General features: G+C 36.5%; 5 protein-coding genes and 1 long non-coding RNA gene across 6 annotated transcripts; 2 read left to right on the top strand and 4 right to left on the bottom strand.

Annotated features, from left to right (window-relative positions):
* The first annotated feature begins 624 nt into the window (after positions 1-624).
* Positions 625-2,310, top strand: LOC108852600 (gibberellin 2-beta-dioxygenase 1-like). The gene is made up of 3 exons (XM_018626104.2): positions 625-1,068; positions 1,464-1,818; positions 1,956-2,310. The coding sequence occupies exons 1-3, from the start codon at positions 698-700 to the stop codon at positions 2,211-2,213; spliced, it is 984 nt and encodes a 327-aa protein (XP_018481606.1). The 5' UTR covers positions 625-697; the 3' UTR covers positions 2,214-2,310.
* Positions 2,311-3,117: 807 nt separating this feature from the next.
* LOC130511069 (uncharacterized) lies at positions 3,118-4,124 on the bottom strand. Its single transcript, XR_008944866.1, has 3 exons — positions 3,992-4,124; positions 3,844-3,906; positions 3,118-3,739 (listed from the first exon to the last, which is right to left on the bottom strand). It is a non-coding gene; the product is annotated as an uncharacterized LOC130511069 (long non-coding RNA).
* Positions 4,125-4,486: 362 nt separating this feature from the next.
* On the bottom strand, positions 4,487-7,696 carry LOC108852742 (receptor-like protein kinase ANXUR2). The gene is made up of 3 exons (XM_018626232.2): positions 7,530-7,696; positions 6,704-7,447; positions 4,487-6,450 (listed from the first exon to the last, which is right to left on the bottom strand). The coding sequence occupies exons 2-3, from the start codon at positions 7,443-7,445 to the stop codon at positions 4,616-4,618; spliced, it is 2,577 nt and encodes an 858-aa protein (XP_018481734.1). The 5' UTR covers positions 7,446-7,447; positions 7,530-7,696; the 3' UTR covers positions 4,487-4,615.
* A 313-nt stretch (positions 7,697-8,009) lies between these two features.
* LOC108853430 (uncharacterized) lies at positions 8,010-9,596 on the top strand. The gene is made up of 2 exons (XM_018626840.2): positions 8,010-8,896; positions 9,111-9,596. Exons 1-2 carry the CDS (start codon positions 8,395-8,397, stop codon positions 9,188-9,190), a joined length of 582 nt encoding a protein of 193 aa, XP_018482342.1. The 5' UTR covers positions 8,010-8,394; the 3' UTR covers positions 9,191-9,596.
* Positions 9,597-11,187: 1,591 nt separating this feature from the next.
* LOC108849435 (sec-independent protein translocase protein TATA, chloroplastic) lies at positions 11,188-12,188 on the bottom strand. The gene is made up of 2 exons (XM_018622990.2): positions 11,800-12,188; positions 11,188-11,470 (listed from the first exon to the last, which is right to left on the bottom strand). Exons 1-2 carry the CDS (start codon positions 12,103-12,105, stop codon positions 11,336-11,338), a joined length of 441 nt encoding a protein of 146 aa, XP_018478492.1. The 5' UTR covers positions 12,106-12,188; the 3' UTR covers positions 11,188-11,335.
* A 484-nt stretch (positions 12,189-12,672) lies between these two features.
* On the bottom strand, positions 12,673-14,785 carry LOC108848796 (basic leucine zipper 63). The gene is made up of 6 exons (XM_018622238.2): positions 14,457-14,785; positions 14,004-14,097; positions 13,693-13,810; positions 13,504-13,579; positions 13,287-13,412; positions 12,673-13,189 (listed from the first exon to the last, which is right to left on the bottom strand). The coding sequence occupies exons 1-6, from the start codon at positions 14,721-14,723 to the stop codon at positions 12,920-12,922; spliced, it is 951 nt and encodes a 316-aa protein (XP_018477740.1). The 5' UTR covers positions 14,724-14,785; the 3' UTR covers positions 12,673-12,919.
* Positions 14,786-16,110: the final 1,325 nt, after the last annotated feature.

The raw sequence follows: 16,110 nt of genomic DNA on the forward strand, positions 1-16,110 counted from the left end.
CGAAATTTGTCCCCAAAATTAATTTATTGATGTCGATACATTAAAGAGAAAATAATTGAATTTATTAATTAGCTTTTTTTTTGTGTGCAACTGTACTTATGTTAGACTATCATTGACCCCCGTTTCTTAATTGGGATTCTTAGATTCGGGTAAGAAACGACTCTTAAATTTTCTTAGATTTTAACTAAGAAAAATTAAGAACTGCCTTTTAAATAAGAGATATAAAAGTTGTTTTTAGCCGAAAAGTGTAAAAAAAAATAGTGTCAAATCATGAGTTAAGAATCCTGGCTAGGAGACCAGGATTAATCATACCCTTAGAACATGATTAATGGGAGGTTATTATGGTGGAATTCTTAGCTTCGTTTAAAAAACCGTTTCTTAACTTTTAATTAAAAAAAACTAAAACCCGATTTTTAAATAAGATATTTAAGAACCAGTTCTTAGTTTTTTAGTTAAAAGTTAATAAACGGTTGTTTAGTCGAAGCTAAGAACCCATCCTAAGAATCCGTGGTTAATCATGGTCTTATTAGCTTAAGATGAATAGTTTGATCATATTCGTACGTCATTGTTAGCTTTTTATCATTCCATCTCCTCTGCTATATAAAACACTCGTCCGAGTACATAACTAGATGTCTACTCCTTCAAAGCTATTAAAAGCCACACCAGAATTTTTTTTTCCAAACACACATTTATAGCAATGACGGTATTGTCTAAATCGGTCGAAGAAGCAAAATACAGGTTTTCTCCAATCCCGGTTATAGATATCTCTGACCCAGAGTCCAAACACGCTTTGGTAAAAGCCTGTGAAGATTTTGGGTTCTTCAAGGTGATCAACCATGCCGTTCCCTCGGAGCTAGTCTCTGTTTTGGAACACGAGGCCGTGGAGTTCTTCACATTGCCAACGTCTGACAAAACCCAAGTCGCAGGTTATCCCTTTGGATACGGGAGCAGAAAGATTGGTCGGAATGGTGACGTTGGTTGGGTTGAGTACCTGTTGATGAATGTCAATCTTGACATCGGTTCGGATCTATTCCTTCCGGGTCACTTGAATAACCGGGAAACTATAAGGTTGGAATCAATTACGTTGTTGTTTCCATCCCTATGTTTAGTTAACACCTTTCATTATTATACTATATGTTTCTTCACTTGGTCCATGCTCTGTCTTTTTCCTCTATTTATAGTTCATGGTCGGTCTCTTTCACTGCTTTATGGCTCGTTTTTTTTTTTGTTTGTTACGTTCATCACATTCGAAGTTTTGAGATGCCGTTGTCCTTAAAACTTTACGGGACATTTGTCTCGTATAGATTGGTTTAACTATTTAAAAAAATTAATAACTACATTATTTTCCTTTGAATATAATAGTATCTAAAGGATGGACATGCCCCTGATATCTTGTTTTGTGACTCCATCATTTTTTTCACCGTTTCCAGTTTAAAAACTCACACTCTATTTTCGTTATTTAGGAACGCAGTGTTGGAGTACACAACATCAGTGAGGAAAATGACATGTGATGTTTTGGAGATGATTACTGATGGGTTAGGGATCAAACCAACGAACACACTTAGCAAGCTTGTCTCTGATCAAAACAGTGACTCGATATTCAGACTTAATCATTATCCACCATGCCCTCTCATCAACGAAAATATCGATGGTGGCAACAATGTGATAGGTTTTGGAGAACACACTGATCCTCAAATCTTATCTGTCTTATGGTCTAACAACACTTCTGGTTTACAAATCAATCTAACTAATGGCTCATGGATTTCTGTTCCTTCTGATCCATCCTCCTTCTTCTTCAACGTTGGCGACTCTCTCCAGGTTCATCTCAATCCTCAAGTACTTTCTTGCTTATAACCCGGAGATCCTTAACTGAAGCTCAAGATGATATATCAATCAAGTATGAGTTGATACATAAGATCTAGACTTTTGTTTTGGTTTTTTTGTTGATCATTCAGGTGTTGACAAATGGGAGGTTCAAGAGCGTGAAGCATAGGGTTTTAACAAACAGCATGAAATCTAGGGTTTCTATGATTTACTTTGCTGGACCTTTGTTGACTCAGAGAATATTTCCATTGACTTGTCTTATGAACAATGAAGAAGAGAGTTTGTACGAAGAGTTCACTTGGTCTGAGTATAAAAAATCTGCCTACAACTCTAGATTGTCTGATAATCGGCTTCAGCCATTTGAAAGGAAAGCTGTTTCCGTTGAATGATTGATAGGTTATGTTCGTGAATTTGTTGTTCTAAGGGTGCCATATATGTGTATGTTTTAAGTTAATGTTAATCTAATAACTGAAAACATGTTAGTAATTTACTTGAGGGCAAAAATCCAATACGGTGAAACCATCAGGGTTCAATTACTGGCCACTGGAAAAATTATCTATGGACAGAAAACTAACATGTGGTAAAGATTTTGATAAAATATAAATTCTATTAAAATAAATGACGATTGAATGACACCCAAATTTATATATCAGTCACTCAAATCAAATATTAATATTCAATATCCTTTTAAAATACAACAAAAACAATTTGAAAACAATTATCCAATCTCTTTTATATATAAATAAAAATAATTATATGTATATATATACATATTTTAAAAATTATATATGAACTATATAACTATTTTTGTCTTTACAAAATTTACAGTATTTTACTCTCTAGATTAATTATTTACAAATAATTTAACAAAAATATATTTTTATTTTATTATGAAATGTTTATTATTTACAATATTTTCAAAATTATGTTATTGTTTACAATATTTTTAGAATCTTATTACTTTGTTTTATTTTATTTAATAATAGAACAAATTGAATATCTAGTGGTGGCGGAACAAACTGCGAATCATGTTAATTTAGATGAAACATAGCAAACTACTAATACTTTCAAAATTTTGGATGTTATATGTGTCTACCTTTGCATTTACCTATCTGATAGAATAATCTAAAGTGGTGTTTGAAAAACAAGACTCTTGAACCTCATAATATAGTCTACGTTGTTGGATCGAACATAAAATATGTTACTTGTGCACAAGAAAAAAACATGTTACTCAACTAAGGGGGCACGTGCGCCCGTAGAATTATCAAGTTTTAAAATTTTAGTATGTAAATTCATAAAACAGTAGGTTACAAAAAAAAAACTTTATAACACTAATAAAAAGATGTCGATAAAGTCATACAACGCTGAAAGGTGGACTCTGTGTGGTCCGAAAAGTCGATTTGGGTACCAAAATGAAATGTAGATAGCGTGTCGCTTGCTGACAGGTTGCTCTATTCTTTTTCTTTGTTTTTTGTTCTTTGACAACGGCGCTATTCTTTTAAAGGAAATTCACTCGTCAGTCGTCACTGAATTGTCAAATTCACATGCAAGGACCAACTTGGATGATACATGGACGAAGAGGAAGAGAAAGAAGGCAAAAATGAATTATTAGCAAAAAAAATAAAAAAAATAATAATGAATTATTAGCTAATAATAAAGCGGCATGTATAGGGGTTTTTACCGATTCTTACGACATTTTCAACTCACCTGAGTTTTCTATTCTAAAATGAAGTAAAAATGAATATAAAGTAACAAATATTCCAACCGAACTTCATGAAATATGAAATAATCTATTTTGTTACAAGGAAGAGACTTAACTGAACAACAAAAACATATTCCATAGCTAGTTCGTCCAACGGAGCTTGCGACAGAAACAGTATCACGACCAGATGCCACCACTAACAAAGGGCCACTCCTATCATAAGACAAACAAACATAGCTAATTTCAAAGCAATAAACTTGTTTTCTAGCAGATTAAACTGTAATTCTGAAGAACAAAACCAATGAGGTAATAAATACTTGTCAAACGTACGACGAGCCATGGCAGAAATCTGCTTAGCGTCAGCTACTTTAAACAAATTCCTGATTCATGCATCCATTTTCAGCAAACAAATCAACTTCCAAAGTGTAAAATAGCAGAAGCCTTCGATACAAATTTAAGTTGTACCAGATCTTCTGCCAACAGATTCATTTGCTTTGATGGAGAATCCATAACATACAAACACAGGCACACAGCTGATCAAATGGTCAAGCTTTTTGTAAAAAGAGATAGGAAGCCAATGAAGCCACCTATAAGTTCCTCCTCTTGGCCCAATTCTATTATTTGACACATGTTCTCTTCCTTTTCTTTTTTCATTTATTTTTTGTTTTTTCTTAAGAATTTTTAAAAACTTCGTTGGAGATGGTCTTATGTTGTAACTGAATTGGGTGTCTTTTTTTATATTTGGAATATAACTCTTATAGAATGGCCAATTCCTATTGATTCATATTCCGTTTTTTAGTTATTAGACTACTTCTCATTGGTTTAATAGTTGTTAGAAAACTTCTAACTCCGTTCCACCAAACTAGTATCTTGATAACATGTGACAACAGCTGCAGCACATAGATATATAGTCTTACAAATGTTTTGACTTGGGTTTAAGTCTATAAAGCACGGGTAAACTAAAAAGAAAGAAGATCTAGTTACATAAAGAAAAGGGATTAATACAGAGTCTCCTCTTACTTTCCACATCAGGAACACACACAAAAAAAAACTGGATATCTTTTTTTTCTGTTCGGTCGTGAAATTATCTTATCGCCCTTTAGGGTTTACAATTTGAGAAAATATCCCACTGTTATCTTCCGAGGACATGTCACTCGCGTCATGTTCTCCGGCGCCGACGACGTTAACCTCCATACCACCACCTCCGGCTAAATCCTCTGACTCACCTCCACGACTAGGCGTTGGTTGACGCGACCCATCAGCAGTTTCTTGCAACTGAAGTGCGAACTCAAGGTTCCACAAAACATCTCCCATCGTCGGCCGATCTAAACCACTATCGGAAAGACACTTCTCCGCCGTGTCCGCAAACTTCTTCAAACACTCAGGATTAATCTTCCCTTTAAGATTAGGATCAATGATATCCTCTAACGTCCCTTTCCTTTTACAGTTCATCGCCCAGTCTCCAAGACTCACTTGCTCCTTAGGCAAGCTAGGGTTTAAAGCCGGCCTAGCGCATAAGATCTCGAACAGAACAACTCCAAAAGAGTACACATCTGACTTCTCGGTTAACTGCTGTCTCCTAAAGTACTCTGGATCTAAGTACCCGAAGCTTCCTTTGACAACGGTCGTGACATGACCTTGGTTCATGTTCGGTCCGGTTTTGGATAAACCGAAGTCGGAAACTTTAGCAACCCAATTCTCATCGAGCAAGATGTTCGTTGTCTTCACGTCACGGTGTATGATCGTGTACTTCGCACCCGTGTGAAGGTAATGCAACCCTCTTGCTGATCCAATAGCGATCTCTAGACGTCTTTTCCAAGTTAACTGAGGTCTCTTGGTGTTGTAAAGATGCTCTCTAAGTGTTCCGAGTGACATGTAATCGTATATCAAACACATCTCTCCACCGTCGTCGCAGTAACCGATCAAAGAGACCAAGTGTTTGTGTCTTAACCTCGAGAGAAGTTCTATCTCTGTCTCGAACTCGTTTAGACCTTGTTCCGAATTAGGGTTTGATTTCTTGATGGCCACTTTCGTGGTTCCGTCTATAACTCCTTTGTAAACTTTACCAAACCCTCCCACTCCTATCACGTTTGACTCATCGAAGTTTTGAGTTCCGTGTTTGATCTCAGACAACGTGAACCTTCGGCATAGACCCGCTGCAAGGTTAGATAAGTGGCTTCCCGTGTTGCTCTTACCGGAAATAGTAGATTTTGTCGCGGTTGTGTGTGAGTTTCCGTATATAGGAAGCCAACTCGATGTGTAAGAATCGCTTCCTTGGGACTTACGTCTCCTTTGATACATTGTGAAACACAACGCACATAGCAAAACCGCTGCGACTCCACCAATGGAACCGATGATAAAAGCTATGACTCTTTTGTCTCTTCGAAACTCTCTTTTACCATCTTGGTTAGCTTGCATAGCTGATGGTTTAGGGTTCGGACCGGCTAGGTTTTTCATCGTGTCCATCTTGAAAATCTCTAGCCCGTTGAGCTGTGAGTCGAGATACTCCGGTTTAGCAAATTTGGAAGGAGTCATCTGAAGTGAAACCTCTTCGCCTCCTGCTCCACCGTTGCTAGCATCAACGTACATCGCGTAGTCTTTGTACGTAGGGACACCTTTCCCACCTGACCACGCGATTATATCCGCGGCGTTGACGTCTCCTTGTGCTGTTCTGTTGTTGATGTAGATGTCGAAAGCTTTTTGGTTGACTTTAGAAAGCTGGAACTCGCAGAAGTGGAGTCTCATGATGTAAGTGAAGTTAGTATCGACTTGAAACATCCATGTGAGATTAGAATTAACGTTGATGTCTCCGTTTGGTCCTTGTGATCTAGCTGTTTTGTAGACATCTGGTGGAGCGGTCGAGACCGGCATTTTCTGGTAGTCAATCCTGAAGTTGTTGCTTGCTTGAAGGGTAACACCAAGACCTGCCATAGAACGAAACTAATATTACATATTGTGGTTTTAGACCTAAGGACATGATTAATGCATGTCTTTTAGGGAGGGCCTCTTAGCAAATATAAGAGACGTCTCCTAGATTTTGACTAAAAAAATGCTAAGAAACGTCTCTTATATTCGTTAGGAGACCCTCCTAAGAAATATGCATTAATCATGGTCTAAGAAGATGATTACGGGCTTTGATCCTGAATTTTCTGATATTAAAAAAAAAATACACCAAACCTGCGCTGAATATGTAAGGAGCATCGTTGTACCAAGTTCTTGTTAACCCGCCAGAGTCTTGGCTTCCAGGAATGTCCTGACCACCAACGTTAAGTCTAAACATGGTCTGAAGATTAGCGGACTTAGCATCTGCTGTTTGATCTGTGAACCCAACGAGAACAGCTGTATCAAACAGTTCTGGCATCTCAACGACTTCAATACCGTTTATGAAAGCAAACGCTTTAGGATGTTTATCCGAGGGAGTAAAGGTGATGGTCAAGGCATCTTTTAGGGTTGGTGCAAGAGAATATTCTCTGATTAGGTAAGCTTGTGTTAAGGCTTGACATGTGATAGAAGCACTAAAGTTGCTTAGAAGGGTGACATCGTTAGCTGCTACGGAGAAGTAAGCGTCATCGATGTTGAGTCCCGTGTATGCTGATGGGTAGAAATGTAACCGGAGCAAATGTCTTTTGTCTCCTTTAACCGGGATCTCGTAAGTGGCGGGAGCTGTGAAGATTCTTGCTGTCATGTAAGGAATTGTCGAGAGAAGAGATGGATCTTGATACGTAGCTGTTGCGTGAACCGTGTTTGGAGTTTTCAAGAACTTGGTGTCTGGTTCCCATTTCTTCTTGTCTGGATCTGAAGATGGTTCCGATGCTCCGCAGGACAACGCGAGATCTTGTCCGTTAGATTGAGAGATAGAGACTAGAAGAACAGAGAAGAAACAGAGGAGGGAACACAGGGTCCTTGTTTTCTCGTTCATGGCTGAAACATTAGATAAATTACGTGTTTTAAATCCTCAGGAAACATAAAAAAAGGTTACTTTTCTTTTGTGGGATATTATTACCTCAAGAACCAGGAGAGAAAACTTGGAGGCTTGTTTCTTCTCCTCTCTCTCCAAACCTAACAATGTATGATCAAAGCCATGGAAACAGGAGCAGAAACCTCAACAAGACAAAAACAAACCGTTTGTTTTCCTTGGTCATTGTTTTTTTTTTTCTCTTTCTTTTTGGTGCTGTGTCTGAAAGAGAAACAGAAAGTAGTTAGAGAATCTATGGAGGAGAGGATTAATAGTAGAAAACTATGTTTAGCAAATTAGTTAGAAGAGAGAAAAATATACATCAATCTCACACTAATGAAATAAAATTCATAACTTAAACTACATTGACTACTTGATCCTTAAAATAGGAAAAAATAACAAGTTTTCTAGAGTAGGATAAATCTGAAACACGTTTTCTTTTAGAGGGTCAAAGAATCTAAACAAAGAAAAGATCCCTAAATAAATGAGGATGAGTATTTTGTATCAAATTTAAACAATGGAGGAAAATAGCTTTTGACTCCATTGCATAAATCAATGGTGAAAACTAGTTTTCCCTAATCCTCCATTAAAGGCTCATTGAGTCTCTTTTGGTGAGAGTTTATGTGGTCGGGTTTGGCAAAATTTTCAGGTAGAAAAAGAGTATACAGAAGATTTTCTGATCAGCCCGACCCGTAGAAGCTTCTTTGTTGGCCGTGTTAATTGTTGTCACACGCGGCCAGCAGATGAAGAACATACATTTAGACTCCTAAGCAAAAAGCCAAAGCTTTGATATTCTCCTAAATAAAAACAGGTAGTAAAATAAGCCCTAGCTTGTACCAGAAAGTATATTTCCCAATTCTAAGATCAAACCCCTTGCCTTGCATTACAAGTCATCTTTTTAAAGATAGAAAAAATGGTGAGGAGAAGAGAAGGCCTTACCTTACCAATCTCGTCTTCATCGCCATCACTTCCTGAGCCACTAGTGGCCCCATTAGCCTTGCAGAAACCTAAACAGCGGTTATCAAAGCAACTATCCATGCGCGAGACACCGAGAGATGTTGCTTGGGAGAAAAGGCGTCGTCAGATGTTGAAGATTCAAGAAAAGAAACAGAAAGGCCTCTCTGACAGCGATTGTGATTCGAACGATTTAACCGATGAAGATTTAAGGGAGCTCAAAGGGTCGATCGAGTTAGGGTTTGGTTTCAAGGAAGAAGCAGGACTAAAGTTGTGCAACACACTACCAGCATTAGATCTTTACTTTGCTGTGAATAGGCAGCTTTCGCCTCTCCCTTCACCTAGTAGCAGCCGTAGCAGCAATGGAGGAGATGGCTCTTTATCGTCTACATCTGCTTCCTCAAGCAGCATACCTTGTAGCCCAAGAACTGACTCGGATTCATTAAAGATCTTATGTCCAGGTAAAACAAAAACTTCATTTCATCTTCTTTTAAATGTTGATTCCTATGGTAAGTATAAATATACATAGACTAATTGTTAAGTTTCCAACTTAAAATTAATTGACAATAAGTAGATTGGACCAAGTCAGTCTCTTATATGTTATTCATATATATCCCGCTAAAACTCTCAGAACTTATATTCTCACACTTAATCATTGTGAATTGAGTTGTGCAGGGGACAGTCCTCAACAAGTGAAACAAAGACTAAGGCATTGGGCACAAGCTGTTGCATGTTCTGTGATGCAGTCTCACTAATGTGTGTATACGTTGTGACTCTTAAGTTTCAACATGAAACACTTGTTTTTTTTGTACTATTGCTGGTGAGATAGGACAGAGAAAGAATCCTACCAAGCAGGATCTCTCTGAAGGAGGGAATAACTAAAAAAGAAAAGTTTTGGGAGAAAATAAAAAGAAAGATGGAGAAAGATTTCATGGATTCATGGCTCTCTCTACATAGTTTTGCAAAAGTAACAAGATGAAGAGAGGAAGGGAAGGCCTTTCTTATTCATGTACTGTATGCATATAGACTTTTAATATGTGGTCGTGGACTTGATGATGGTTACTATGAGATATATTTTGAAGTATGTTTTTCGTATGAGGCTTTTGTATCATGCAAATTCACGGATCTATATATGATTGGTTTCATAAGAAGTTTTGACAGTATTCTACTTGTGTATCGCTCACTTAAGAAACGAACTCCAATTCAACCGAAAATCCATTTCAGCATCAACAGTACAAAAGTTCCAGTATATATTACAGACCCACCGATCAGAAGAGCTTACATCCTTTCCTCAGGGAAGGACATGAAGAAATGGTAGGGTCCTTAGCCTATTTACACAGTCCATAGGAATATTTTTCTTCGGCTAACTAGAGATGCTTGGTTTCGTAAAACTAAACAAGCTGTCACTAGAAATCACTAATCAGGGTCCAAGTGATAGCCAACATGGGCTTGACGCTTTCTAATTTAGATCATAGTCAGTTTTGTTTACACGATGATTTTTTTTTTTGGACATCCTATACAATGATATTTAAAAAAAAAAAAAATTGGTGTAAAACGGTCTTTTATGTTTCCTCTAACTTGCAACGTTATAAAACTCATATTCTATTCTGTTATAAGAGCATAGCTCTCATAGTTTGATATAAGACCCCGTCATCAGGCTGCCCGTCATTGACTCGTTTATAAGACCAACGACTGCTTATTATTGGCTATTATTGCATACCTTGTGAATAGAGTTCATGAGCTACAACAAATCCACACAAGTAGGACCTCCTCTCTGAATTAGGAGGGAATAACTAAAAAGAAAAGTTTTTGGAGAAAAAAAGAAGAAGGATAGAGAAAGAGATCATGGATTCATGGCGCTCTGTACATTAGTTTTGCCAAACTGTACGAAAACCACAATGACCTGGTCAACACGAGAGTCATTTTGGACAAGGCGGTCCAGGTCAGCTACAAAACCGTGGACCATCTCGCGAGCGTGTGGTGCGAGTGGGCAGTCGCTGCCGATGGGAATGAGCCGGTCCAGATGAAGCTGCATAGATCCTTGAGGCTTTGGTCCTTTTATGTTGACTTTGGAGGGAAGCCTGGGGACGCTAGAGTCCATAAGAGGAGTCTTAACTTTGTTTCAGGCTCCATCTGATGCTGTAAGAACCTTATATCTTCAGTACGCTAAGCTAGAAGAGGACTGAGATGTATGAGATGACACATTTCCCGTGCAGCAGGATCGTTGGTGTTCCGAGGACAAGGGAGATATACAAGCAAGCGATAGAGTCTGGACTCCACGCAAGGATGTGAAGCTCATGTGCATAAAGTTTGCTGAGCTGGAGAGAAGCTTGTCAGAAAGTGACGGGAGAGAGGATGAGTCTGATGGTGAAGACAAAGTAGAGATTGCTCAGAAAGAAAGAAGTCCCTGCTGCTGTGTTTGGAGGACTTGTCAGAAAGAGAGAGGAAGGCGGTGAGAACGGCGCGGCTAAGGCTCTTGGTGCATTGTAGAGGATAAAGAGACAGAAACTAGCTCAGTAGTAAAAAAATCCTGTAGACAAATTACTTTCCTGTGCTACAGATAGGAATTGTGTAATATGCAGAACATGATCTTATATTGTGAGAAATTTTGTTTTCTTCTCAGTTCCACTGTCTAAACTATAGTAACATCTTGAATCTGTTTATGCAGCCTCTCTTAGGTCCCCGTCTGGTGTTAGGAAAATAAATGTTTTTTGAAAGGTTTTCTTTCTTCTTAAGAAGGACAGCTATAGAGAGAGATTCAAACACCATGCAACCATATATCATAGGAAGACAAGTCTGCTTCCACCAACAAAGAGTATTTGATCTAAACTCATTTCATCAACTGTTCTAGCTACAGAAAAAACAAAGCTAGCTTAAAGAAAGCCGCATCATTTCTTCATTCATGCATTGTCCTTTGAGCTTGACGAAACCTCAGTTTTATCCTCTTCCTTGTTGCTCATTGCTACAGGAGACGACGAGCCAGTAACAGAATCTTCAGGTTCCGTCTTAAGCTCAGACTCAAACTCTTTTGCAGCCTGCATCATTTACAAAGCCCTTATTAATGCAAATATTAAAGACAAGAGCTAAAAGGAACACTGAACATACAAGTAGAAGCTATATATCTGAGAAGAACAACGAGCCATAACAACAATTAACAGTTATTTTTTTATATAAAAAAAAATACAAACCTAACATCCTCCAAGTATCGAAAAAGCACTTGAACCATAAAAATTATCAGACACATGTCTCCCTCAAGACCTTTGAACATCAAATTCTAACTACAATCGAGACAATCTTTTCACATGAAATTCATCATATTAAATCGAAGACACAGACCAAAGTTAATGAATCAGCAAAAAGAAACCTGTTGAAAGCTCTTGACGGTCTTGCCAATACTCTTGCCAATCTCAGGAAGCTTCTTAGGTCCGAAAAGCAACGCGGCGACGCCAGCGATCACCGCGAGCTCAGGGACACCGAGACCAAACAGAGCATTACAAGTCAGTGCCGCCTTTCTCCTCCTCTGCTCCGGTCGAATCGCAACCAAAGAACGGGTCTTTGGTCTTCGTTGGGTGGTTGCTATGAAACAGTTGGAGAATAAGGAAGAGCGAGATGACGAGAGAGGCAGAGTGACTGGTGGCGGAGAAGATAGAGTCGCAACCGATGTCGCCATTACTGCTCTCTTCCAATCCTTTTTTTTTTCTTCTTCTGGTTGTTCTAAACGTTATCTCTGTTTTTTTTTTTTGTTTATCCAATTAAAATGAAATAAAATTCTTAGCTAAATACAAAAAACTCTTCTTATATTATAAGTTGTGAATAATGGACGACAAAAAAAAAGGTAGTGAATAATGAATAATACTCTCTGTTATATGGTCTTATACTTAAATACATTTTTTGTTGACAAAAAAATACATTTTTATTACAAAATAATACATAAAATTTTCAAAATAGTATTAATTAAAAGTTAATTTTTTTTTTTTTATTTAGGTTTGGATTTTTTTAGTGATTAGGATTTATGGTTTACTATTTATGAGGTGACTTTAAGATAAAACTATAAAGTTTGAAGGAATTTAATCATTTTACTCTTTTAAGTGATAGTATTTTTTTATGGATTAAAGAAAAAGATATAGATTTTTTATTTATGTGCTATTTTTGTCATAGTTTTTTTTGTACTTAAGATAGTGATATCAATTTTGCAGATAAGAACACTGATTAATTCGACTAATTCACTACCAAGAAATGGTCTTTTCTATTGCTTTACATTAGCAATGAAGCTTTGAGTTTGATAACTTTGTAGTAGTTACAAGATACAAACTTGTAGATTTTGAAAAAAAGAGATTGAAAATACATAAAAGAAAGACCTAATCTCAGAGATAAACTAGGTCAGACAATTCTTTACACAACACATTATAACACTTTTGTCTCAACGCCTCTGTCTCTCTGTCTATTTGTGATAATTATACAAATCGAGTTTCTTCTTCACAAAGCTACTTATCCCCAACGCTGCGAATACGTTTCTGCAGATGCTCCAAACTCGCAACTCTCCTCATCGACTCTGTTCTGTTCATTTTGCAACCGATCAAGGCCTTGCTTTTGTTGTTGCTTGAGCTGGGGGTCTCAGGTGTGGTCACTTGGGAGCTTGTGCCTAGAGAGTTTGATGTCTCTGAAAGATTAGAGACACTTGAAACCTGAGGCATGGTGTGGAACATTGGGTTGAATCCTGTGATTCTCTTCACTGTCTCCTCAGCCATTTTCACCTGAAAAAAGGTTTCAACAGAGTTTTTTGATTATGGCCCTAGTGAATGAGTTTTGTTAATCAAAGAGGAGAGAGAGGGAAATGGGAGTTTTACTTACTTTAGCTCGTAGTGTCTCTAGATTGGCTTTCAAAACTCTGTTTTCTACAGATGCGTCATTGAATGTTTGAGTTACGTCAGTGAGACCTTTCATGAGGTTTGAATTCTCTACACGCAGCTGTGAAACCTAAAAGAGAGATGGAGACTTTAATAACAAGTGAGCTGAGAAAAGGTCAAGAGAAAGAAACAAATGTGTTGGGGTGAGATTATTAACATACTTGTGTCTCTAGCTCACTAAGGTGTGCCTGCTTTCTTCTTCTGGATCTTCTAGCTGATTCCCTGTTAGAGAGCATCCTGCAATTTTGCACCAAACAGTAAGCAAACAAAACGTTCATGTTCTCGTTCAAGAAAGATTTTGTCTTGTGAGAGAAACTATTAATCCAATCCAAGAAAGAATATGCTTTTACCTTTTGACACGCTTAACATTGGTAGGATTCATATTAGTTTCACCATCAGCTTCTTCTTCTTCTTCATCACCAGAGAGCTCGGATCCACTTGTTATGGTACTGCTCATCACCGGTGTAGCTGCAAATGAAAAACCAATACAGATTAGTTCCGTTAGCTTGAGCCGGTTTGAGGTTTGTTAATATACAACAACTCTTGGAACAAAGCATTATGAGCAAATACACAATAAGTCAATAAACTATCCAGAACATCTGGAAGGGCTAATCATAGAGAGGTAAACACATAAGAGTACGGTTTGAGGAATTAAAGAAACCTTTGGGAGAAGCTAAGGAGCCTTGGTCTGATGTATAGGCTCCTCCACCATTCTCAGATCTACCAGAGGTATCCTGAGGTTTGATGAAACCTCCCTATCAAATTTTTCAAATATCAACACACAACAGATCAATTATTTTAAAAAAGGTCTATATTGGAAGATAATAGCAAAGCTTTCTATTTTCTTCTTCCAACTCAAAACCAAAGTTGGAAAGAACATATAAAGTTGATAGATTTCAAATAATATACATATCACAGAGATCATCTATACATCCCAATACTCATCAAGAACACAATCAGCTTAGTTCTTGAATTACTAAGTTTTTTTTCTTCGAAAACATTAACTTACAGAATAAAAGGTTTGTTTTTCTTTTCTTAACACTTTTGAACAATGAAGCATGAGCAGAGAGAGAGAGAGAGAGAGAGAGAGAGAGAGAGAGATTAGTGTTTTTACTCTTTTCATGGCGACAACAGCAGCATAAGCTAGATTGAGTTTACTCTTCAGAATCTCTCTGTATTCATGAGAATCCACCGGAGAAGAAGGTCCAGAGACGGACGCCGTCGCGGCTACACCGGCACTGGCGTCGGAGGATTCTTGTAAGAAGCGATGGAATGCCCACTCTGACTCACTACGATTCGTTCCCGAAGATGCTTTAGCCGGCTCCGACAAAAGATGGTTATTACCGGACATTTCTTCTTCGACAGAGAAACCTTTTTCCATTTTTTTTTGTTGTTAAATTTGTTTTTTTTTTTTTTTGCTTCGAATTCTCCCTACAAAGTTTCTTCTTATCCGATTGGGCAGCCTTTGCGTTTTAATATTACTTTTTTTTTTAAGATATTAAAATTCTCAGATTACCACTTAAGGCCCCCGGCAAGATTAGTGTATTCTTATTCACACCAAAAACTTGGGCAATTTTCAAAAATACCACTTTGAAGGTACCATTATTCATCTTTATCATCACTAAGTACACATTTTCAAAAATACCTTATTTATTAAAATGTTAAAGACTCTTATATCTTTGTTTTTATATGCTTTTCAAAATTTTAATCCAAATTTCTAAATCCTAAACCCCCAATTCTAAACCCTAAACCCTAAATCTTCAACTCTAAACCCTAAACCCTAAACTATATACCCTAAATTCAATATCCTAAACTCTAAACCCTGAAACCTCAACTATAAACCCTAAATCCTTAACTCTAAACCCTAAACTTTATACCCTAAACCCTAAAACATCAAATCTAAACCCTAAAACATAAAATCTAAACCCTAAATCCTAAACGTTCAAATCTAAACCCTTCATTAAAAGTAGTGGTAAAAGTGGTTAGTGTAAACATGAAAAGTGGTACTATGAAAATGGTATTTTTGGTAATTTCTCCAAAAACTTCTGATTTTTACTGTTTTATCCAAATATTTGTGTGTTTTACTTTTTGTTATTTTTCCCAAAATTATACAGGACTGCCCTAGACAAGTTTTATCATAAACGTATTTTTCTCTTTCAATGCTTCACTGCCACTTATATTTACAACTAGATGTGGACCCGTGCGTTGCACGGGATTTATTTGATGTTTTAATTTCACGAACACATAAAAAAATTAGAAATATTTTTCTCACGTTAGTTCTTGGATTTCCAGTATATATTGGTGACATTTTAATAATAATAATAATATTTTTTCTTACATAAATTTTGATTGATATTCTATTTCAATAATAATGGTGTTTTAATTAGTAATTGATATTTTTATTTTTTAATAAATACTTCATTTTTATTATTTTCAAAATAATATTAGCTATAGTTAATTAAAACATATAGAACTGTAAACTCTCTATATTGTTTATATTGTGTAAGAAAAATTAAAAAAAAAATAATTATTAAGTAATTTTTAAATGAATATTATTATTTTACAATTACTATCAAATTGTTTTACAATATATTTTCTTTAGAAATTTAGAAAACGAAATAGTATTAATAATTATTTGACAATTTTTTGTTTTAATTTTTTTTGTAAATAAAAAAGTGCAGAAAATACCAATAAATAATTCTAAAATTACGTTTTTTATTATCTTGCTATATATTTTATTAATCATGAGATATTTTAACAATGTCAAA

The sequence above is a fragment of the Raphanus sativus genome, chromosome 4 (assembly GCF_000801105.2).
Source record: "Raphanus sativus cultivar WK10039 chromosome 4, ASM80110v3, whole genome shotgun sequence".
In the NCBI taxonomy this organism is placed as follows: Eukaryota; Viridiplantae; Streptophyta; class Magnoliopsida; order Brassicales; family Brassicaceae; genus Raphanus; species Raphanus sativus.